Below are 25918 nucleotides of genomic sequence, written 5' to 3'. Positions count from 1 at the left end.
CCTAGTGGAAGAATGAATTCTGTTTCTCAGAGACAATAAAGATACACAGTAAGAGGAAATGGAATCATCTGGTTTTTGAAATGTGATGTACAAATTCCTGAGATAAATATCTGCATATTATGTGAAAGCTTGTTAGCTTTTACGAACCAGCATTGATCACAGCTGTGCGCTTGAAGATTTCAGTGCCTGATAGTCAGTATGTATGTAAAGATTGCTCTTAGTTTTTTTTTTTTTTTCTTTTCTAGTTAGTTGGATGTTGTTTTAAAATGTAAAGGTTGAAAGCTTATAAAACATTAACTTAATTTCATTTGAAATTTAATATAATAATAATGATTCATGGGACACTTGAATTCCTAAATTAAATTGTTTACCTTTTTCACCAATTTAGAAGTTTATCAAAAATTCAAAGCTGTGTTTAGTTAATATAATTTACTTACACTCATATTTTTAAAAATACATTTTTATTAGCTGGTCTTTTAAGTTTCCAATTTGGTATACTGGTTATTTATTTATTTTTTATATTTCAAAACTTTACATGCTTCTTAAGTAATAATCCTTGTATATTCTAAATGGAGAACAACAAAACAAATTAAGAGACTGGGTCCTAAGGAATGCCCTTTTAATGTCTGATTGAACCAGAGGACAAATGAAAATGTCATTGACTTGGTGCCTGTCACCAGTCTTCAGTGCTCTTTGTAGAAACTGATAACTCATGTGATTAAATATTTTGTATTTAGAGGAAAAGTGATCACCCAAGTACATTTCTGTCTTACTCATTTTGTGACAATTCCCAGTTAAAATCCACATTTACAATATTTTATACTGTAAGACCAAGGGCTGGTTTATACGTAATGCTCCGAAGATGTACTGTACATGCACGCATCATTGCTGTCACGCATTCCCAGCATTCATTTGATACATCCTCTGAGCATGTCCTCAGAAATGAATGTGACACGTGCATGAGTTGCAGTACCAGCAAAAAATCAGGGGGCGTAGTGTGTTCAAGTTGAAACGTGACATCGGAGTCTCTGTTTACTATCAACATGTGATAGAAAGCTGCTTTGCAGATCCTACAGGATCAAGGTGCGTGCTCCGATGTTTGATGAATGGCTTGATGCGGTGAAGCAAATCACTTAAATGCTGACATACAAATGTATTTGTGGTGCTTTTCTTGATCTATTTCTTCCATAGCCAATACAAGCGACGCATATTCATATTTGTAATAACACAGTACAATTATGCCATATTCTGTGCCTCTTTTTCTTTTTCTTTCCAGGGCAAACAAAAGCGTATTTGAGCCACAGCAAAAAAAAATAGGAGGACAGTGAAAGGAAAAAGGTCTATTTTGTAATTAAAGTGGAAGTTTCAACTTAAATCATATAGATTATTTTGTCATTAAACTAGAATTTCATAAATGTCTTCTTAAAACTGACCCAGTTGTTAATAGCTACTTCTGGGGCTTCCTCATGTTCTGACAACAGTTGCAGGCAGCGAATGCTACACAGAACACATTACATTTATGATATTCCGGCTCTCTGCACATTTAGAATCCTTAGATTTTTACTTGATATCACTTTCCTGATGAATTGTATTAAAGCATGTATGCTACATTTTACAGATAAATCAGTAGTTTCATTTAAATAATTAATAATGTTAATAAGTACACATGTGGGGGCAGCACGGTAATGGTGCAGTCACGTCCTTGGTGTTCCCTAGCTGGAGTTTGCATGTTTTCCTGGTGGGTTTCCACAGTGTGCTCATGTTTCCTTCCAGGTACATTCAGGTTTGGGGATTTGGTGATGCTAAAATGATACTAGAGTAGTGTTTCCCAACCTCAGTTCCTGGGAGGCACACTGTGGCTGCAGGTTTTTGTTCCAACTAGCTTCAGTTTTTAATTAACAGGATAATTAAGTGATGTATTATTTCCCAAGTTATGTGCTTTGGGAACAATATAGAAATTAGAAAACTAAGTTTGTTAAAAATATATATACAGTGGTGTGAAAAACTATTTGCCCCCTTCCTGATTTCTTATTCTTTTGCATGTTTGTCACACAAAATGTTTCTGATCATCAAACACATTTAACCATTAGTCAAATATAACACAAGTAAACACAAAATGCAGTTTTTAAATGATGGTTTTTATTATTTAGGAGAAAAAATCCAAACCTACATGGCCCTGTGTGAAAAAGTAATTGCCCCCTTGTTAAAAAATATCCTAACTGTGGTGTTATCAAACCTGAGTTCAATTTCCGTAGCCACCCCCAGGCCTGATTATTGCCACACCTGTTTCAATCAAGAAATCACTTAAATAGGAGCTGCCTGACACAGGGAAGTAGACCAAAAGCACCTCAAAAGCTAGACATCATGCCAAGATCCAAAGAAATTCAGGAACAAATGAGAACAGAAGTAATTGAGATCTATCAGTCTGGTAAAGGTTATAAAGCCATTTCTAAAGCTTTGGGACTCCAGCGAACCACAGTGAGAGCCATTATCCACAAATGGCAACAATGAGCCTCACTTGCCTCAATTAAGGTCAGTGTTCACGACTCCACCATAAGAAAGAGACTGGGCAAAAACGGCCTGCATGGCAGATTTCCAAGACGCAAACCACTGTTAAGCAAAAAGAACATTAGGGCTCGTCTCAATTTTGCTAAGAAACATCTCAATGATTGCCAAGACTTTTGGGAAAATACCTTGTGGACTGATGAGACAAAAGTTGAACTTTTTGGAAGGCAAATGTCCCGTTACATCTGGCGTAAAAGGAACACAGCATTTCAGAAAAAGAACATCATACCAACAGTAAAATATGGTGGTGGTAGTGTGATGGTCTGGGGTTGTTTTGCTGCTTCAGGATCTGGAAGGCTTGCTGTGATAGATGGAACCATGAATTCTATTGTCTACCAAAAAATCCTGAAGGAGAATGTCCGGCCATCTGTTCGTCAACTCAAGCTGAAGCAATCTTGGGTGCTGCAACAGGACAATGACCCAAAACACACCAGCAAATCCACCTCTGAATGGCTGAAGAAAAACAAAATGAAGACTTTGGAGTGGCCTAGTCAAAGTCCTGACCTGAATCCAATTGAGATGCTATGGCATGACCTTAAAAAGGCGGTTCATGCTAGAAAACCCTCAAATAAAGCTGAATTACAACAATTCTGCAAAGATGAGTGGGCCAAAATTCCTCCAGAGCGCTGTAAAAGACTCATTGCAAGTTATCGCAAACGCTTGATTGCAGTTATTGCTGCTAAGGGTGGCCCAACCAGTTATTAGGTTCAGGGGGCAATTACTTTTTCACACAGGGCCATGTAGGTTTGGATTTTTTTCTGCCTAAATAATAAAAACCATCATTTAAAAACTGCATTTTGTGTTTACTTGTGTTATATTTGACTAATGGCTAAATGTGTTTGATGATCAGAAACATTTTGTGTGACAAACATGCAAAAGAATAAGAAATCAGGAAGGGGGGAAATAGTTTTTCACACCACTGTATATATATATATATACACCAAGCAGTTATAAGAGAATAATGTTTTTTTTTCTTTTTAACAATATTTTCATCTTGATTTTCATTCTACTTTTCTAGGTGTTCTAATTGTTTAATTAATCTATTATTTACTAATTAGTGGGTCTGATGCTAAAGTTGTTGCAACCTTTGATTATTCAGTGTTGTTTGCCAGTGTGTCTGCTCTGTTCATTTATTTGTCATTAATAAGGTACAATGAAAGGGAAAAACTACACAGAGAAAAGGGCAAAATATAATGAAATAAAGGGAGTTAAGCATTTTAATCTATAGCAAAAGTAGAAATATTTCTAATTGTCTTATAAATGTAAAAATCATGCTGCTGTGCTTTTCTAAATGTAGAATAAAAGAAAAATAATACCAGCTAATTAAATGAGATCAGTCTTATCAGGTTTTGTCACTGTTTAGGAATCTGGTCGGTACAAAAACCTGCAGCCACAGTGGGCCCCCAGAACCAAGGTTGTGAAACACTGTGCTAGTGTATGTGTGTGCTTGTATTCGCCTTGCGATGTGCTGATGTGCCATCAAGGGATTGTTTGTGCCTCCTGCACAATGCTTACTGGAATGGATGCATCCCTGGATTGATGGATATAATCTTTAAACATCTATCCTTTTCAGAGATGTTGTGGCAAGCTGCCCTGAGAATTTAATGGATGTTTCTGACAATTCACAACACAGCGAAGCCAAATGTTTTTTCGCTGTGATGATATCTCTGCCACCTGGTGGAATTCTCCAGATTTACATAAGGTATGCATGCAGTATAAACAGTTCACTGGTGAAGTATAAACCTGGCCTAAGCTTGGCATTTCCAGATAATCATCTAGTTACTACCTGTCAAACTGCTGTCAAACCATTGCTTAATCTCACAGGTTATTGGTGTTGTAAATTGTGAATGATGTTATCCACATCCCTGGGCTGTACCATGCCCCATATTTAGACAAACTGATCTGACTTGATATTTTGTTTTGAGTAACAGCCCACATTTTTCCCTTTATTTTACCTTAGACAATTTATTGTATTAGGAATTTGTTACTTTGTGCATACCCATTGGGGTCAGAGCGCAGGGTCAGCCTTGCTTAAGGGCCAAGCAGAGTAGGATCTTATTTGGCAGTAATGGGGATTCGATCTGGCAACCTTCCGGGTACCAGCACAGATCCTTAGCCTCAGAGCCACTGCTCCACCCTTTGGTTTGAAACATACCCTTCAGTGTGCATTACTCTCCTAATGTTTATTATGAGGGGTTGTAATAATTGGTTAGAACTTGAAGGGTTAGCTATGATGGTTAGATGATTAGTTAGAGGTTAGATGAAGCATGACGTTCTTGGCAGGCCCATGCCCACCCTGAATATATTTGGTCTAATAGCAAAATTGTGGACACAACCTTTACTGAAATGCACAAATACTCAAAATATTTTAAAAAATAAAGTGTCTAAACTTTAATTATTGACCATCTTATGGTCAGTCTTGGTGTTTTATAGTACCGGTATCTTGCTGCACACATAATAAGAGCAGTGGGAGATTTTGAAGTTTCAAAATTTTGCACAACCTGCTGTATTCAAGATATCTCAATGAAAATTGAGCTGTCACCCACAAATTTTCTTATAGACTTCCTCTGCTAAATTTCAACAAAATTGCTTGACTGGAAGCCAAAGAGTTTGATGTGGACAGACAGACCAACATGAGGACCTCGGTAGGTGCTTTTCATATTACAGCAGTACCCCGATTTATTCAAGATAATGTAGACTAATGCTATTTCAAATAACTAAAAACTCAGATAAAATTGATGGCAAAGTTTCTCCATGGTCCAGCCATTTGATAGCTTCTAATTTTACTTCTAAGGATACCACAAGTGCTTACTTTTCCATTGTAGTATTCAAGATGATGACTTAATGAACTAAAGAAGTGTGTAAACACAAAAATCCAAAGTGAACGAAACAGTAGAGCACATAATTGTAACTGTATACACAATCAATGTTGGTGACACACTGATAATAGCCAAGGGTTGCAGCTGGGGAGGGCTGAATGAGTCTGGCACATATTGCCAAAGTTACCAGCTCCTCAGCCACTTGATCAGTACAGTCAAGGTTAATAGTATGTCTGTACTCAGTACAGAATTTACAGCAAAGATTTTAACAATTATAAGAAAAGTAGTATATTACATTTACAGGTTTGCCTTAGATAATGCAGAACCTCGGTTGATCTAGGCGCAGATAACCATGGTTCTATTGTACATACAAATGAATCTAAAAAAAAATAAGCTGCTTTTTCTCAATTAGAGGTTTGTTTGGTTTTTTTTGGTTTTGTTTTTTTTTTTTTAAATTGTTATTAAAGTAGCTCATCAATAAATGCATTTCAGTGTAGCTATTTCTTGATACTGATGAATGCATATGGTATAATCAAAAATAGTTCATGGTGTTCTCAGTATTAAACTACTATAAGCACTGAAATGTATTTAAGTTGAATTCCAAAGAATGTTCTTTAGTAGATTTTTTTTCTGCATTGTTAGATATATACAGGACCTTAAAATAACTTATTTCATCACAATAAATTGCACTGAAAAGTTGCCAGTAAATGCCAAAGTCTTTTTACAAGTTGAAGGAAGAGTGATGACTTTGTACTGCCTGGAACATATTGTCCTACATTTATAGGATGCTTTCTAATGTTAGTCATGCAAGTTTGGCACATTTTTCACTGCAAAAAATGTTTTGTTATGGTTTTTGAACCACATTTCCTTGTAAGGGTTGTTGTAGATATTTTAGCTCTTCTGAATAGTTTTAAGTTTTCAGTTCAGCAGTAGTACTGGCTACATGTGTTAACCTACATGGGCATTATGGTATCACTTGCATATTATTCCTTTTAAAGTTTAGGCAGGGTTTATGTTTGCTTTGTGTCCTAGACAAGGGTGGCATTTGAGCTTGTAACTGTGTGGTTTCCTGTCTGATTTCTTGGCTGATATATCACAATGCCTGTACGAAACAGAAAACTATTTAAATGAATTAAATATGAATCCTTTATCACAAATAGGAAATTAGACATTTCAGAAAATTACATTTGATAGATTAATATGAAACCATATGCTATGTAATCTGAATACTCTATAATGAGCTGCCAGTTATAATTTGACAAAACTGGTTTAAAATATTTGTGATTGCTTCTTTATGAAACAGAAGAATACATTTGTTTACAGATTACTACTCTGAGAATAACATGAGATAGGTAAATCCTGAAATAATGTGTTAGGGTTAACAAGACTTAATGTTTAATAATGTTTAATACTTTTTTTTATTCATTCATATACTAAAATAAAAATTGCAGACTTTTAAAATGAAAATGATTAAATCTAAGAATATAATTTAAATAACAACTCTGCCAGTTTGTTTATGGTGAGGGCACAGTCTGCCCATACTTTAGTTTTTTCGCTGAAATTAATATAACAGAGCTTCAAACACTGTTCTTAATGTTTTCCTGTTATTTATGGTGTTGTAAGTGGTATATGAGAGACAGCAACAGGAGTCTGGTGTGATGCCAAGTTAGACCCTGGTAATGGAGAGTGGCTTTTGGAATTTGGAACATTATACCCTTCTTGTGGGGAGGAAGCCTGAGCATGTACAGGAGGTAGGAAAGTACCAACTGCAAATAGTTAATATCTTCTCGCATAGCATGGATTCTGGAACCAAACTACTTGATCATTGTGATCTCTCTTCTTCTCTGGAGTTGACATGTGTAAAAGACACCATAGGCTTGTGTCAGGATACAAGTGACTGTCTGAGGGCTGTGCAATTTGTGTGGATGAGAACGTTGCCTCAGTGCATCTACGAGTCACAGAGAGGAAAACCCTGACTGTTGTTTGTGTGTGTGCACCAAACAACTTTTCTGAGTATTCAACCTTCTTTGATAAGGTGGATGTGGTGCTTGAAAAAGTGATTCCCGATAACTCAGTAGTCTTACTGAATGACATCAATGTTCATGTCAGGAATGACAGAGATACCTGGAAGGGCTGGACCTGGACCAGAATTGTGAGTTGTTACTGGATTTCTGTGCTAGTTGTGAATTGTGCATAACAAACCACATATTGTATATTCGAACACAAGGAGGCTCATAAGTGATACCACAGAACCTTGGGCTGAAGGTTGATGATAGACTTCGCAGTTTTATCATCTGTCTTGAGGCAATATGTTTTGGACACTCAGGTGAAGAAAGGGTCCGAGCTGTACAACTTATTACCACTTGGTAGTGACTTGAATTCAAAGTGAGGGACATAGGTCGGATAGACCAGTGAAGGCTAAATGAGCAGTTAGGCTTTCTTGGGAGCATATGACTGAGGCTTCCGTTCGAGATGAGTTCAACTGCTACCTCCAAAAGAACTTTTCCCATGTGCAGAGTAAGGTGAGGAAAGTTCATTTTGAATGGACCCTGTTCAAGACCTCAGTTGTGGAAGGAGCTGCTAAAACCTGTGATCTTTAGCAGTTAGGGCATCATGTAGTGGCAGCCCTAGGATGTTGGACAGTGAGGGAAGCAGTCAGACTGTAGAAGGTGGTCTTCTGGGAAATGTCTATTGGATCTTGTGATCCTATTGATGGGTACCAACAGGGTTAAGACAAGTGTTGCAAAACCATTTGTGGAAGCAAAGACTTGAGCATGGGAGAAGTTTGGAGAGCTCATAGAGAAAGACTTTGAGATGACCTCAAGGCAAACTGTTCAACAACCTCAGTGGGGAATGTGTGACTTTGTGCAGACTGTGTTAATCAGGGATGGAGAAGTATTGACCCCTTTTAGGGAAATGGTTGAGCAATGCAAAAAACCCAGTTGGACATTGCCTTGGACTTCTACCAAGAGATAAAGTTGGACATGTCGGGATGTGTGTTATCCCATTAATATTGCCATAGTTAGTATGGTGCTTCAAGGTGCTGGTGTGGACAAAATTGTATTGGATATTTTGACAGCATTTAGCATTGTTGGGATAGTATGAGGGCGGCACGGTGGCGCAGTGGTAGCGCTGCTGCTTCGCAGTTAGGAGACCCGGGTTTGCTTCCCGGGTCCTCCCTGCGTGGAGTTTGCATGTTCTCCCCGTGTCTGCGTGGGTTTCCTCCAGGCGCTCCAGTTTCCTCCCACAGTCCAAAGACATACTGGTTAGGTGGATTGGCGATTCTAAATTGGCCCTAGTGTGTGGGTGTGTTTGTGTGTGTCCTGCAGTGGGTTGGCACCCTGCCCAGGATTGGTTCCTGCCTTGTGCCCTGTGTTGGCTGGGATTGGCTTCAGCGGGTTGGAGTATGGATGGATGGATGGGATAGTATGATTAACACTGTAGGAAGTCACTGGCACATACTGTAACTTGGATTAGCAAAGTGAATCTCAGCTTTCAAATTTTCAAAGAGAGAGCAGCTCCTCAACTTTTTGGTCTCAGAGAGTGCTTTTAAAAAGAAGAGACGGGTGTCCATTTGGTGCCTCCATGTCTCAAAGAGCCTGCAAAGGTATCAGTTCAACTCTGGTTTACACATTTGTGATCAGATGACATGTAGGGCTGACTGAGAATGTAAGAGCAGAAATTAAGCCATTTTCTCAGGAATGCAGGTTGGGAGAGGGGGGGCGACACTGGATTTCTTTATCTTTGTTAAATCTCTTGTCTTAGGTGCAACTAAAAGCTTAACAGAATACAACACATTTATTCAATGTTGCATGGAAGACTGGTATTTGTTCCCTATATCAATGTAGTGAAAGCTTTGTCCAAATACTTTGCTATAAATTGAATTAGTTTACTGTGGTTGTCGGAATTTGTCAGGGCTGTGTCTTGACACCATTATCATTCATGGTTATTAGTGTTGATCAGCAAATTTCACCAAAGTGTTATTTGCAACGAATTTACTGCATTCCCATTTGCCCTTGTTTGTCAGATTATTTAATGATAATTTGGCTGGTTTAGGAGAACGAGAACGTTTTTTTTTTTTTTTTAGCAGAGAAAACTCAAGCAGATATCAACAGAATTTGCAGACTTCATGGAAACCAAAGGTGCTAAGGCAGCTGATGAACTACTATAGCATCACTATCAATACCAGTTTTTTACATTTTCAACAAAAACAAATGCCATAAAATGTAAAGCCATAAAGGCACATTAACAGACATTCATAGAGATCTGGACCCCTGTTTAAGATCATAGCTAACCTTGGGCAAAATGCCAGGTATCTTACTAGGTATACTCTCATTTACACCACTGCACATGGTCATACTAGGTTAATTTAGAGTTGCTGGTTAACCTGTACAATTTAATGATGTGGAGGTGGAACTTCCAGGGAAAACATGTGCAGACATGGGGAGAGTGTACAGGCTCCTCAAAGATAGTGACTAACTAGTTAATTGAACATTGGTGTTTTTTTGAGCTAAATAACTTTGACCTGTTCTTCATCAGAACATTCTATTGCTAGGTTTCAAGGTTGTAATCTGCACTGAATTAACTTTTAATTTACACCACATTTTAATTGGTGCGAATATAACTTTAATTGAAGCAAGTTATTGTTAGTTAAAGAATCCCAAAACACTTCATGTCTGCCATAATTTCCTCTGTCCTAGCAGCTAATGTGCTACGGATTTTATATGACAGAACTGTGAATGCATCTTTATTTTCTGAATTGGAGAAAAAGGTTAAATCAGAATTCTGATGTATAACTAGTGTTAGCAATACACAATAAGGGATCCTGCTACATTTACAAATATCCTTTTCATGAGTCTTTATTAAGAAAATTAGCTGCAATTCTTGAATATGCATTAAAATAATCCAGTCTAGAGAATAGCACTAAGAGAACTCTGTTAAAATGCCAAATTTGAGGGTTGCATCTGAACTAGAGGTGATAAAATTATTATACCTCCTTAGAAATACATTTTAGCTGAAGTTAATTTAACTTAATTGCCACATGCTTGGTGTTCATGCTCACAAGAGCTCATCTACAAGAAAAAGATGGTAATAAAACTAACTGCATCAATAACAAAAATGATTGGCAGCAGGCAAGAGGAATTGTTAGAACAATATATCTACATAAAATACTATATAGTAAATGGCCAAATGAATTGAAAACGCCAAGTGTTATTAAGGCAATCGTTTTGTTTAATTTAAAATTATATGAATTCAAAAATGTACACCAGCACATTAGATTGACTGGATAGTTGAAGCCACAGTGACATGACTGCTAGCACTATGTTTGTTCAGGATAAATACATTTATACAGCCATGAAAAACTGCAAAAATGAATGTATTAAAGGGACCACACATGCAATGAGTGGTATTTTGTGCTTAAACTACTGGGTAAGCCTTATGCTTTTATTGTCATACAGACTTTTGAAACAAAATAAAGTTTTTCTTTAGTAACACAGATGCTCATAATAAGGTAGATTCCAAATAGTGGCACTCAAATTTTAGTATTTGGTGGAGCCTCCCCTTGGCGAAAATAACAGCAGCATCTTTCTGTAGTGTTTAACAAGGCTGGAGAAGACTTTTGTGGAGGGATCTTATACCACCCTTCCATTTAGAACATTTTCAAGTCATGGAGATTCTTGGGTTTTTCTCTTGTGAACTGCTGTTTTTAATTGTGACCACAGTTTTTCAATTGGGTTCAAATCTGAAAAATGAGAGCGCCATTGTAAAACCTTGATTTTGTGTTTCTGCAACCAGTTCTTTGTTGATTTTGATGTGTGCCTTGGACCATTATATACCCAACCACGGCACAGTTTCAGCCTTCTCGCAGAAGCAATCAGATTTTCTGCTGAAATGTTCTGGTATTTAATGGAATTCATTATGCAACTGACCTTAACAAGAGCCCCTGGACCACTGGCAGTAAAACAGCCCCAAAACATTAAAGAACCACCACCATACTTTACCGTGGTTATGAGATGCCATGCTTTGTATGCAGTTCCCTTTTCTCGCCAAACTTGACAATGATGTGGGTGGCCAAAAAGCTCAATTTTTGTCTCATCTGACCACAAGACACGATTCCAGTTGTATCTCCAATGTTGTTTGGCAAAGTTGAGATGCTGGGAATTGGGACTCTGGAGAAGCTCCTTTTGTTCCACCCATTGTTTCTGGTCATGGATGTGTCATCTCACAGTTGAATCAGTGAATCCCCAAGGTTCAGCCGAATTTTACAATTGTAAAACTGTGATCTTTGAGCTCCTTTTTGCCTCTCGTTCTCTTCATTGTGCGTTTGGTGCAATATGCAGATGCGTCCCCTTATTATGGCATGTGCTTACTTATCATTTAATTTGAATACTTATTTTTCTGTAGGCATAACCCAATCTTTGCAGCTCTCCTTTTTTCCTCATTTGAGCTGAGAGCTGTTTGGTTTTATCCATGTTGATGGACGACAAAAATAATTTTTCTTGTTTGTTACCTCATACTGTATTTATGCCCCAGTGAAACAGGAAATAGCCATAGACAACAGTTCCTAGACACCAAAAGTTCCTAAGCACTAAAAGCAATTTCATGAAACATTTTTCCCCTGAGATGCAAATTTATTTGGTCTTACTGTATTTATAGTATTCTTTAAGGATGTTAATAATTTTGCCGCATACATTTTTGACAAGATAAACTATTTTGAAGATATAACACCATTGCAAGAATTGTTTTTATTAAATAAATAGTCAATAATTTCTCCGAACATTTGAGAATTTTTGAGAATAATTGTATGGATTATGTATATTATATTAATTTTTTACTTTTTTGAGGGGTGCTAGTATTTCTGAAGTTGACTGTAAATGCATTCAATGAATACAAATTATGATATGTTTCATTTATATAGAATTCTCAAATTAAATTTCTCATTTTAAGGTACAGCATAATGTGGTTTGGGCTTATGTATGTGTTTGAATCTCATTTGTCCCTGATGTTTGTAATTGGACTTCTAAGACAGATTATATGAAACATTTATACCAGTATAAGGGAATGAAGAATGTAAGGACTCAGATTTTTTTCTTTAATGTTTGTATTGTATGGGTTTTTGAGTGCCCCCATGCCTTTATTGCAAGGTTTTCTTGTGATTGAGTGAGTGAGTTTATTTCTTATCCCACATTTATGAATCTGACCTTTGTGACCTCTCTTGAGTTCATTGTTCACTTCAGCAATCTGCTGCAGATGTGAGTACAAAGTGCACACCTAATAGCAGCTGCATTTTAAATATTTATTGATGGAATTTATGGGTGCTACAGGCTATTGCATTAAGTAATTCAACATTAAAGAGTTCCTTCTGTGTCATACTGTGGTTCACTTTCATTTTTTTAAACGTTGAAATCATATTGAAATGATGGTGATCCTATTGTTTGTTCTGGTAAATTAATCTCACATGGTTTCATATGACAAAGGAAGCTACAGTAATATCTCCTACAAATATTTAGTGATAAAATAGAATAACACTGTTTTATCCTGTCTATACTAGAAGTGGCATATTCCTCCTTATATAATGTAGGCGTATTGTTCAGAGGTGTTATTTTGTATAGGCTGATATTTTTTTTGATATTGAGATTTCAAAAGTTATGCATAACATCATTTTATTTAAAGTAATTTTAAAAGAATGTTGTACAGATATTATGTGCTGTTATTATTGTGTCTAAAAATCATTAAATGTACAGAACGTAACATTACTAAATTAATTGCCTTTTCAATTTAGCATATATTTTTTCCACTCTAGAAAACTACATTGGTGCAATGGATAGTGTTACTGCCTTACAACTCTGGTAACCTGAGGTCACATCCCAATATATGCTAGTCCAGGTGTGTATGTATGTATGCATGTATGTATGTAGGTGTTTCCTGAATAAGACCGGTTGCCTATGTGGAGCATTAATTTTTGCATTCAGTTTTACACAAATAGATTCTAGTGTCCCCTTTAAACTGTAATGGAATAAAGCAGTTTTGGCAATGGAAGGGTAAAATATACATAAGCAGTGTTTGTGGGTGTATATATAACGTTTGTTTTGTTATTTTATTTAAATCTCGCAAAATATGAAATCTGAAGAAGAATGATGTTTGGTTTTTAAGATATTCCTGCTTTTACTGCTTTTTTAAATTAGACTTCCTTGTTTAAAGTATGTAGTAAATGTTTTAGCTGCTCTGCATTGTTTAGATATAGAGAAAATTACTAAAAGTCATTTTTTGTGCATTTATCTTGTTTCCAGAAAAATAAAACAGTAAATCTAATCAGCTCATTTTGTGACCTTAAATTGTAAGTAGTTTGACAAAGTCCTGTTTGAAATAAAAAAGTGAGTTTAATCAGGAATACTGATATGAAAAGCTCTGTGAAGCATAACTTCACTATGTGAAATGTGTTTTTATGAGTGATTTTCATGAACCATCATGTTCCCCATTTTTTTTTAATTATTGGTTAATATAATGATCATCATGTTCCATTGTTATGGTGTAGTTTTTGCTTTAAGTAGTAGCTGTGCATAATTGGATCATGTGAAGTTGGAAAGCCAGGCTTTATGGTTTTATTTTTAGTATACAGTGCTAGTTTTTCTGCTTGTTTGTTAAGAGTCTTGAAAAGATAGTATGGAAACGGTAATAGAGAAAATACATAGATGAAAATTTAACTCAACTCTTCAATACTCAGATAATGACCTCATGTTTAAAAATAAACTGAACTGAAGGAGGTGTTATACTGTGTAGTATTAGAAAAGTGTCATTAAGTAAACATAAGTGTGATATACATGAAAAAGTACAGGCTTCTTCCACTTTTCAAAGCTAATCTGTTTCTGAAAACCCATTGTAAGGTGAATTTTTGTGACATGAACACCTTATTGCCAGTAACTTAAATGAAAAGCATTTTTAAGCATTCCAGTCCCCAGAGAATGACCCCACCTTTGTTCAAATAACACCAAATTGCATTACAATTGACAATATTAGCTTAAAAACAACATAATTCATTACAAAAATCCTTAAATTAATTAGTTTATTAACTCACCTAAACTTTATCACTTAACATTGCATATGGCTTTGTTGAATTGTGCAGTCAGTATACTGTATCTTGAACATGTTCTGATAATATGGACAGTAAAATGATTGTGTGACAGGCTTACCACTCCATTTAACTTGGTGCTTTCTTTGCACAATCTACAGATATGTAGTGCCCACTTGTCTTGAAGCTCGACTTCTGGAGGGTGCCAATGTTGTCATTAAGTTTGCATAACGATGAAGCTGTTATGATTATAAATTACAGATGGAATTAGGCCAACACCTATGCCCTACAGTATTTTTCCATCCCAACACCCACTTTTTCAGAGAGATACTTTCACGTCCCGTGAGGCGAGACTTTGTGGCAAGAGATTTAACTACGCCCCAGGCCAGAAATAAAAGACAAAGAGTAGATGACAAAGTAGAACATCATAAAGAATTAAAAAATGTCTACACATACAGAGCAGGTTAGAGATAATGAAAGCACTAAAATTCAAAAGTTCCAAAAAAATTATAGTAAAGATTGCATTAGCGCTAACAAACGGAAATTATCACTCAATGAAGTAACGGAACAGCAAAGAGAGATCAGATATATTGTTCAGATTTAAACTTTAAGTCGGAGACTTGTAGATCGTCTAATTCGTGCTGCCATCAGGGAAAAGTAATGTTTGAATTAAAAGATTTATTGTTTGGTGAAAGTGAAATCCACATATGTGGCTGGCGCTTAGCTCAGGCTGGGGCGGGGGAGTTGGAGAGCAAAGCCCCCTATATATATATATATATATATATATATATATATATATATATATATATATATATATATATATAAAATACATACATATACATACCCACATACTGTATACCCTCTAACCATCAATATATACAGTCCCAAAAACTGTTTACTTTAATTGAAGTGTATGGATCCTGAAGTGCAAACAACATTTACTAGAAGAAAAAATGTAAAGGAATAATCTCCTTTTGTAAACTGCTTCCAGAAAAAATCAATAATGTAAGACAGTCCTATCACCAGAGTGCACACCTCTTCTGTAAAGAGCAACTACTGAAAGGAATGGGAGGAAAAAATGCCCAACCATCCCTGCATCCAATGGCCGGTCAAAATCATCTTTACTATGAATATCGAGTTTATTGAAGGTTTTTGAGTGCTGCCGATGATCAGGTTGATGGAAAATGAAAAAAATAAAGTCTCACCGCACCCTTCTCTTCAGGTATTATATTTACAGTGCCTACAACTACACACTACAAATCCCACAGGCCCCTCCACATCCATGCAAACCAGTTTTAAAGAAACAGACCCCATATTTACAAACTAGGTATCTATGCTACAGGTATTGTTACTAACATATAACAATCAGGACATACTATGAAAAGGAAATCCCCATATGTGGCAACACTACACACTCTACATTTCTGGATAGTGTTTGGTCCAGCAACTTGCAGAGGTGGGGCACAGTTTATGACATCCGTAAGATTGTTTGTCTTTCACCAAGCACATTCACTGCCTCTAAGGGATTTAATTCCCTTTCACTCCATCTTTTTCTAAACTCATTGATTTCAAACTTAGAAGTGAAATGATTTGCATATCAAGACATCACATAAAGTGTTACAAACCAAGCATTTTTAAATGGTTCTTTGACAAAACAGTAATAACGGAAACCTATATTAGTCACTTTTGCTGTTTATTTGGAGCAGTTTTACAATTTACAAGTACATTGAAGATCTTGTTATTTTTCAAACAACTTTTCATGTCAGGTCAACCATTGCCCAATAATATTCGTCATGCATTACCCAACAATGCTTAATTGTATTCCAAGACCTATTCCTGGTGACTAGACATGCCTTTGATAGATTTTATGAAATAAATCAACTGTGGCTATATTGTGATCACTTCAGTCTAGGAGGAGCATTTGTTTTAGCTGCCCTGCAGTGTTTAGATGTAGTGAAAATTACTAAAAGTCACTACATAACTTCATGCTATGAGTCGCATACAATTAAAAAAAAAAAACAGACACAAGTGAAGATGTGCTGCTATGTCAGCTTATTTGTTGTAGTGATGGGAGAGATTACCACATAATATATCTCAGAGCTATTTGGAACAAGAGAAGCTGAATTGCAAGCAATATGATAAGCCTCACAGGCTTGCTTTCCCTAGCCAGGTCCTGATTAGGCACTTTAAGCACCTTCCTGTTTACCTGTTTTACATGTAGCCATTTAATGAAGTACAAGAAAGCTAACAGCTTACTGATCATTTTGCTTATTTTATGTTAAATACTGCTGCTGCAATATCACTTGTCAGCTAATGAGATCAATAACAAGTACATGTGTGTAAGTGCACTACAGCATGTAAGATTACTGAAATAGTACCTATGACATCATAATTGTATGGAATAATGGCAGTAGTCAGTAAAAATGAATAAGCACTTAATTAACTGTGAAACCTGACTTTGGGTCACACTGATGCCACACAGACCCCTGTGTTTCCAGCCAGTGTGATTTACCTAAATTGGATACTAATGACCTGTCTTCTTATGGACCCATAGAAAATTCTTTTGTTTAATATCATTCCTTGCTTGTCGCATGTTCTACTTGTTTGCTATTCATAAAATGAGTCAACTGGGCTCTGCATGTATTCAAGAAATATAAGATTACATGCCACTTCAGTCCCTTCTTTCACTCACTAAAGCAAAACCTCACCATAAACAGACACATTATTTTCAGTAAAGCAGCAGAAGGACAAAACCAATTTGAAATGCTAGGAATTTGGTAATAATGAGCTTCTAAATGTGTACTAGCTAAAAAGAGGTATTATAGATATTTGTTTTGAATGTGATAATGTGCCAGTTTCCCATATGTACTGTAATTTATTTATAGCAATAAATACCATTAATATGGCCATTCTCTTTTGACTAAGTCCACATTTAATGTAATGCTAACACTAAAGTTTTGAAATGTAATAACTTTAATACTGGCTTTTTGGTAGCTTTTATTACTAAATGTCAAATTTATTTCTGGTTTGCTTTATTTTAACCAGTAGTTTTTTTCATGATGCATAAATACCATAGTTATTTAGTGTTGGTGAACATAAATACCCTCAGTCTTTGTCAAAATTTCAAGCGTTAAACTTGAATTAGAATAGAGAGAAAACCAGTGTGTACAGTTAATGTTTTTCAGTTATATTCTGTTGACCTAAAATAAAAGATGAGCTTTAAATTTTGTAAATGTCTGAATGTATGCCATTTGTATTTTTACATTTTTTAGGTTCACTCATGGAAGTTAATAGTAAGCACATATCTGACATTTCCTATGAGACACAGGAGTATGCATTTTCCTAATTTCTTCTGTGCATTTAAAAGTACATCATTTCACTAGATTTGGCAAAAATGGGGACTTTCTGCAGGAACAACATGATCAGATTTGTTAATAATTGCAGTTATATACACAGTTAACGTGAAAGTGATTTCTTCTGAGCAGTTCATCTTAAAAAGGAGCATGATCAATGATAATTTCTGCCACCTTCATGAAGGGCAGGCAGCTTGTAATGTGGTTATGTAGTGTTTTGTAGTCCACCGTAGCATTTTGCAGGTAAACGAGATTTGGTAGACAGTTATCATAACCACTACCATGTTGGTTGAATATTTTGTCAGCATGTTGTGCCTTAGTAATGGTAGTTGTGAATTTGCACAGGGATTCTCCCTGCAGCATATTCATTCCCAATCTAAATAAGGCTTCTGGCAACTAAAACAGCAGTGCCAGCAATTTAGATGAATGTTTATGCAGAAAGTTCTAAACATACATTATATCATACCATTATACCATAAACCATTATATTTTACTAACTAATTGATTTTTTACAGGTACTGTTATTTAAATTTTATGTGCATGCATATTTATGTAATGTTATTTTGTCTGATACTACAGGAAATGACTCTAGTTGCTCCTGAATCACCATCAGAACAAGCTAGAAGAATTTTTCAAACATATGATCCTGAAGGTATAATATTTCTAGCAATATTTATTTTCTCCTTTAAGCAGTGTGCATCGTCAACATATTGAATATTGAACACAACCATTAAGATAAATAATAGTTAATTTGAATAATGCTATTTTTTGTATTATATTGGCAACATTGATTTTTGTTTTGAGTAAATGCATTATTTAGAGCCATACACATTGTGCATGGAGTGTTTTTGAGAGATTAGTTTCCTTACTTTCTTCTTTAGTCTTCTGGTTTTGTTAAGTACACTCACTTATTTTGGGTTATGTTTTTCAAAATGCCTGCTTAATTTGTGTTTGTGTTAAGGGAACTGTTGAAATGTAGCATATAGTATCATTTAATGGCTGAGGCATTGATTTTCAAACCACAAGGCTGGCAGTTCAGTTCCTTGTCTGCTTCACTATGTAGCCTGAACAAGTTGGCTTACCTTCCTATGCTGCAGTTTAAAACATAATCAGTTGCACCATAGCTCGATAAATTTATGTTGCCTATAGGCCATAGTTATTGTAGAAAAATGCTGTATAAAATAGTAGTTTGTATATTGTTTTGAAGAGCATGTTTACTATCAACATTAAAAGTTGCCACTTTAGCATTAAAGAAGGCTGAGACAGATATTTATAATGTGTTTTTGTTTGTTTGTTCAATTATTGATTTTATTTTGCTCAAAAACATTATAAAAAGCATTAAATGTAAAGGATGTTGTGAAAATAATTTGCCCTTTAATATTTCATGTTGTGACACTCTGGAACATATTGAATAGTATGTGGTAATGAATAGAACACCTTATTTCAACTTGAAATTGCCAATGGACAACCCCACACCCAATCATGGAAGACATAAATAAAGGGGAAAACCATGTTGAAGACACAGAGTTTGTATTGCAGTGTAGCCCTTTATTTTTATCTTTGATGCAGTCAGCAGAAAAGGGGGAGGGGGGTTGGATTGGGGGCTATTTTAAATCTTGGTTTACCTCAAAAAACTTTGCCTCGCTTAATTAACTTGAGTAAAGAAGATCTTTTAAACCAAAGTAACACAATAGTGTACTTTGTTTTAAAACCACACAGTTCCTGTGTTATTGGAGCTTCTACATTTTCTTTACTAGAATGTTAGAACCTCTTAGATGTGTAAACATACACTGATCAGCTACTGATCAGTAGCTGGCAGGTGAAGTGAAAAACATTGATTATCTCATTACAATGGCACCTGTCAAGGGGTAGGTTTATATTAGGCAGCAAGTGAACAGTGAATTCTTGAAGGTGATGTATTGGAAGCAGGAAAAATGGGTAAGTGTAAGGATCTGAGCGACTTTGACAAGGGACAAATTGTGATGGCTAGATGACTGGGTCAGAGCATCTCCAAAATGACAGGCCTTCTGGGGTGTTCCGGTATGTAGCGGTTAGTAAATACCAAAAGTGGTTCAAGGAAGGAAAACAAGTAAACAGATGCCATGGGTGTCCAAGGTTCATTGATGTGTGCTGGGAGCAAAGGGTAGCCCATGTGGTCCAATCCCACAGAAGAAATACTGTAGCACAAACTGCTGAAGAATGTAAGGCTGGTCATGAGGGAAAAGTGTCTAAACACAGAACACTACAGCTTGTTGCGTTAGGGGCTGTATAGCTGCAGACCAATCGGAGTGCCCATGCTGGACCCTGTGCACTGGTAAAAGTGCCTACAATTAGCACATTAGTATCAGAACTGGACCATGGAGCACTGGAAGATGGTGACCTGGTCTGATGAATTATTTTTTCTTTTAGATAATATGGATGGCCTTTAATAACCTCTTAGGCACAGTCACCAGCAGTGTGTCTGTCTGCAGAGAGAATGTTGACCTTGTCAAGAGATTTACTTATCTCAGCAGTGAAATGCGTGTTTTTAGTGACTCTTCCTATGAAGTCAGTAGACTGATTTTGAGGGCATATGGGGGGGTCATAAGGTCACTGGAAAGAGGTGTGTGGTGCTCTTGATATCTTTTCAAAAGGACAAAGTGTCCAAGTCTTTAGAGTCCTGGTGCTTCCTGTTTTGCTATATGGTTGCGATACATGGAGACTATCCAGTGACCTGAGATGAAGACTTGACTCCTTTGGTACTGCGTCTCTTCAGAATGTCCTTGGTCATTTCCGAAGGGTGGGACTGGCCTGCATGTCTGCCTGAGAGGATCCTGAGCTGTTTCGTCATGTGGTTGGTGCAGCAACATGCAGTTTACCAGTGCATGCTCCCCAACCTGACCGCAACTGACATCAGGGTGCATTTACCTGGGAAAGAGATTGCAACAGGATGCAGTATGGGAATAAGGCAAGTCGGCGGAGTACTTGTGATGCTCTGGACAATATTCTGGTAGGAAACCTTGGATTCGGGCATTTATGTGGATATTACTTTGATATGTTCCACCTACCTAAAGATTGTTGCAGACCCCTTTATAGCATTGTTATTCCCAGATGACAGTGGTCTCTTTCAGCAGGATAATGTGCCATACCACACTGTAAAAATTATTCAGGAGTGGTTTGAAGAATATAACAAAGAGTTCGCAGTGTTGACTTGACCTCCAAATTCCCCAGATCTCAATTCGGTTGAGAATCTGTTAGATGTGCTGGAAAAACAAGTCTGTACCTGTATGTAATTTGTCTGCATCCAATGGGATACCCAGGATCCATGAGTTGTTACAGTGTACTTTGTTATAGCCTCAACAACACAACTGTTACGTTTTCGGAATAGCACACAACAGACAGGAAGACTGAATAGTCTGTTTAATGTGGTGGAACCCGTAATGTATTCAGAAATTAATTTCCAGTAACGGGCACATTTTCTCACTCCAGCTATCTCAAATTGCATTGTAATTCAAGACTCACGTATGCTTTAATACAAGACTTTACATATTTGTAACCTTTCTTTAAATTACAAAGTAAACCTCTTATAAAAATCCTAATGGGCAGTTTTTGAGGGAAACTATATAATTGAGTGAAACAAAAGCAAATTCTCTTTGCTACAACTTACAGCAATACTGAATACTGTACTTTGTCGAGCCCCTGGCATTTTGTAGTTCATCTGTTTCCAGCAGTCAGCCTGCTAGAGATCATTTTGTTTGCCTTTTGTCAGGCATCTGATCTGTAAATTTGAAAGAGCTCAAAAGGCATGTTTATTCCCTGCAATGCAAGGAGTGTAAATGACATTCAAAATGTTTTCAGTCTAACATTTTAACCTCATTTATTCTAGTACTGTTGTTCGCTCCGCTTTGTTAAAGCATGTATTATTATGACAGTGTTCCCTAAATATATGGTACATCAACCAAATGTTCACACTTTTGGCAAACATGGAAATTCATATAAATTCTACAGTATGGACAATAAATCTTTGCTATCCACAGATCCATTAATGTGGACCACTTTATCTCCCATTAGAAAAGTGTGACTGATTTCAGGACACCCATGGTCTAATTATAGCTATTCACAGCTATGCAAAGCAGAAAGAAAATATCGAGAGGCCTTTCATGCAGCAGCAACATGCAAGAATGATCAATAATTGGTCCTTGATGTCTGAGGCTAAAAATACTCTGCACTGAATGGGTCAGTGAGTGTCTACCAGGTGCTGGGAGGCATGGGTAACCCAATGAACCCCATTTGAGATGGAGGCAGGACTTGCAGTTGGTCCCCATGAACAATTAGTGCCCCATAAGTGCAAGTCATAAGCTCAGACTGTTTAAAGGAAAATATCACTATTTTTCAAGTCAGTTTCTTCACAATCATAGAGTGTGTTAATTTGCCACTTGAAATTGCATTCAAAATTGAAGTATACAGTATTTTGTATATTTTAAAAAATAGCTATCTTGCTCTTGGCATTTTAAAATGGAGCTTATGGATACCGGGGTCCAATTATTTTAAAAAAGCCTTAAAGCTTAACCAAATATATAAATTTCTCAAGCCATAAATGTTACCAAGTCTTGATCCATGTCTTGAGATTACACATATTTAGCAAAATAGTGTATCCATGTTGTTTTAAGAAGAATAAAAAGCAAAATACAAACCATTGCTGTGTGACTCCCATTTTAAAGGGAGACCGACCGGCTACCTTCCTCTATGGCAGTGCGGTATCTTTCAGGGACATTGCCATGAATTCACCTTGGAAAGTCTTTGCCAAGCACCATTATTGACATTGAATGGTAATGCCCATATGTGAATTGCTGTCTCTGTTCTGTAGACAACTAGACAATAATTACTGAAAAAAGCCATTGCAGGCATGAACAATTCCTAGACAGGGTGTCAGCCCATTTCAGGACACACATATTCTTTATAAGGCCACTTGAGTGATGCCATTGTAACCTGGATTTGTTTGGTCTATGAATGGTGGGAGGAAACTGGAGCACCTGGGGAGAACCTACAACCTCCACACAGGGAACATTCAGACACTAGTGCTGCCACTGTGCTGCCCAATAATAATAATTATTATTTATGCCCTCAATATCTTCTATGAATCTTTTCATGTTTTTGTCTCAGATATAGGTAAAATGATAATTCATCCATCCATCTTCCTAATCCACTTATCTAGGACAGGGTCACAGGGCAGGCGGAGCTTATCCTTGCCAGCATAGGACACAAAGCAGGAACAGCACCTGCATGATTGTATTGTTCTAACTTTCTAATAATTATAAAAAATATCATCACCATAATTGCTGTCTTCAGTATCTTCCATTTTTATTATATTCATATATGTTTCCACTACATGCATAACAATAATAAAAATAATCCACCCATATTCCTAACCCACTTATCCAGGGCAGGGTCATGGGCCAGCAAGAGCCTATACTGGCAATCATTGGGCACAAGACAGAAACAGTACCTTGACAGGGTGCCAGTTCATTGCATGGAGGATACATATACTTAAGCTTACTTGAGTTTGGCTAAACTAGTAAGCTTAAGTTTCAGTACAGAGTGGTAATGCAGAGCTGTCATTTCTGCCTCAAAACACCAGGTTCTACTAATCAACGTCCTCCTCCTATGTGTATTTACAGGTTGATTGGCATCATTGTCAGTTAATTTACTCACTCAAAAAAATTGTGCTCAGTTCTTTTAATACCATGTCATCTGCAAATGTGACTTGTCATGCAATAAATAATTCATAATTGGTTTGTGTGCTCTGTCACATGCTCTGCCTTTTTCATTTGCTGAGCTTTTTTTTACTGTGCATGCTTAAGACATTCGATGGAGAAGGTGGCTTAGCTCTTTCAAATAGCAAACAGTTTTATTAAAAATAAAATGCAGTGGAATCAGTTGAGATTTTTATGTGTACAAAGTACAATGAAACTCACTGTGCCTTCACTCAGCATGCATCTTGCTTGCATGCTTTGTTAAGTAACACGTAATGTAAGCTTGTGGGGCTTTGACTTTGGGTGCCAAAACTCCACCTACAATGGTTGTTGCAAGCAAGCAAGAAATGTAAACTTATCTTGAAAAAATAGTACTATGAATCTTTGATAAAATAATTATTTCTTGTTTCCTTTCGTTAACACAAGGATGCCCCATAAATACGGAAGGCATGTTTTCTTAAATTGAAACCTTTACCACTTCAAAGTGGACGTATTTGGTATGTTTAAGGGCTTTTTCTTTCACCTTTGGATCCCCAGTACCTTTTATAGCCCCACTGTAAACTGCAAGAACAGACATGGTATTTTTTTAGATTTATAGAAGGTATTTTATTTTAGAACACACTTTTCACTTGGCAAAAAGATGTATACCATGTTTGTGAACAAATAAGTTTGACTTGAAAAATATCAAACTTACCTTTTAAGTCCCCTGCCTTTTGTACACATATGCTCTTGTACACACCCGTTGCTACTACCAATTGGTTGGTTTAGTGAGGTCTTAAGAGAGGCCCTGCTGCGTTCACTCAAGGTCTCTGGTGAAGCACCAAGAAGACACTTGAACTTGACCTTCTAGAGGAAGTAATAACATTTCCATAGGTGAGCTTGCAGAGTGATCATTACTGACAAAAGGATATAAGAGTGAAGGCCTGGTGCATCCACCTCACCCCGTCTCCCACTGTCACTCCTGATCTTGCCCGCTTCCCCCATTTTTAGAAAGGTACACCAGAACCTAATCCTATTTTTCTCATAGGATCAATGCATCAGTATCTACCATCTTGTATCATTTAATTCTGAGTGGTAATTACTCTTCTCTATCCAGAATAGCAATGGTTATCCTGACAGGTTTTTCTAGATTAAGTTTAATACAGAAATGGACAACTCTGTGGCGAAACAACATTTAGGTAGATTGTACTGGTAATCTATTGCTATTTTTTTTTTTAACAATGTGTTTATTGTTTTTAATTATACAAAACAGGTAGCATAGAAACAAATTTCCATTTCGTCACAATTATTTCCCACCCCAACAAGAGAACATCACTCTCTTCTCCCCTATAGATATACAAAGAATTCTTTTACACAAGACAATTTAAATGCAAAACAAATATTGCAAGGTACCCAAAAACCAAATATACATTACTGTACTTTACACATAAAAGTTACCTTTTCGAAAAAAAAAAATAATAAAAAATTATACATAGTTACACCTCTTGTAATAAATGACCAATATTATTGTTGTTAATGTAGTACTTAAACGGCTTCCATATTTCTTCATATACATCCATTTTGTTTTTAATAAAATATGTTACATTTTCCATGACCATACACTGTGCCATGGCATTAATCCAAGTTCAATAGATGGCGGATCAGGCCTTTTCCAGTTAAGAGCTATCGTTTTTTTAGCTTGTAATATAGCATAGTCTATGAATTTGCGCTGCTGAAGATTTAGTTTAAGGTTCTTTGGATATAAATGTAGCAAAATCATTTTTGCATCTAAGGGAATATTCAAGGGTACAATTATCTTTGTAATATTAATCACTTCCACCCAAAAGTCTCTAATAATGTTACATTCCCAAGCACAATGCACAAATGAACCCTGTGCCTCTCTACATTTGAAACATGTATCAGGAATATTTTTATTAAACCTGTTTATTTTGACAGGAGTTATATAAGTCTGCATCAACCAGTTATATTGAAGTAGTTTTAAGCTAACGCTCCCTAACTGTTTCTGAGAATTTTTACAAACTTGTCTCCATTCATCCTCAGATATATCCTCGTTCAATCCCGTCTTCCATAATTCAAGTTTCAGTGTTGTTGATTCAGTAGACCCTGATACAAGCCAGTTGTAAAAAACTGATATTAATCCTTTATTGTTGCATTTCTTAGTAATTAATTCCTCCAAAGAAGAAAGTACTGGCAAGTTTAGTGCTTGATTCTGCCTAGAAAGAACAAAGCTCCTTATCTGTAAATATTTAAAGAAATGTTTTCTTGGAATATTATACTTATTAGATATCTGCTCAAACGACATCAACGTTCCCTCCTCAAAAAGATCACTAATTTTGCCTTATTAGATATCTGCTCAAACGACATCAACGTTCCCTCCTC

At 36.4% G+C, this 25918-nt stretch overlaps 1 protein-coding gene across 3 annotated transcripts in view; it reads left to right on the top strand.

The window, feature by feature from the left end:
• Positions 1-25918, top strand: part of mindy3 (MINDY lysine 48 deubiquitinase 3) — a 190421-nt gene that overhangs the window by 126028 nt on the left and 38475 nt on the right. For all 3 annotated transcript variants that reach the window (XM_039736227.1, XM_039736229.1, XM_039736228.1), the window contains one exon: positions 18387-18459. In XM_039736227.1, coding sequence (XP_039592161.1) covers positions 18387-18459 — 73 coding nt within the window. The remainder of the gene's footprint in view (positions 1-18386; positions 18460-25918) is intronic.

This window comes from Polypterus senegalus, chromosome 15 (genome assembly GCF_016835505.1).
Source record: "Polypterus senegalus isolate Bchr_013 chromosome 15, ASM1683550v1, whole genome shotgun sequence".
NCBI classification, from domain to species: Eukaryota; Metazoa; Chordata; class Cladistia; order Polypteriformes; family Polypteridae; genus Polypterus; species Polypterus senegalus.
Note: the sequence above shows the minus strand (reverse complement) of the source record. Positions and strands in the feature narration are given on the sequence as shown.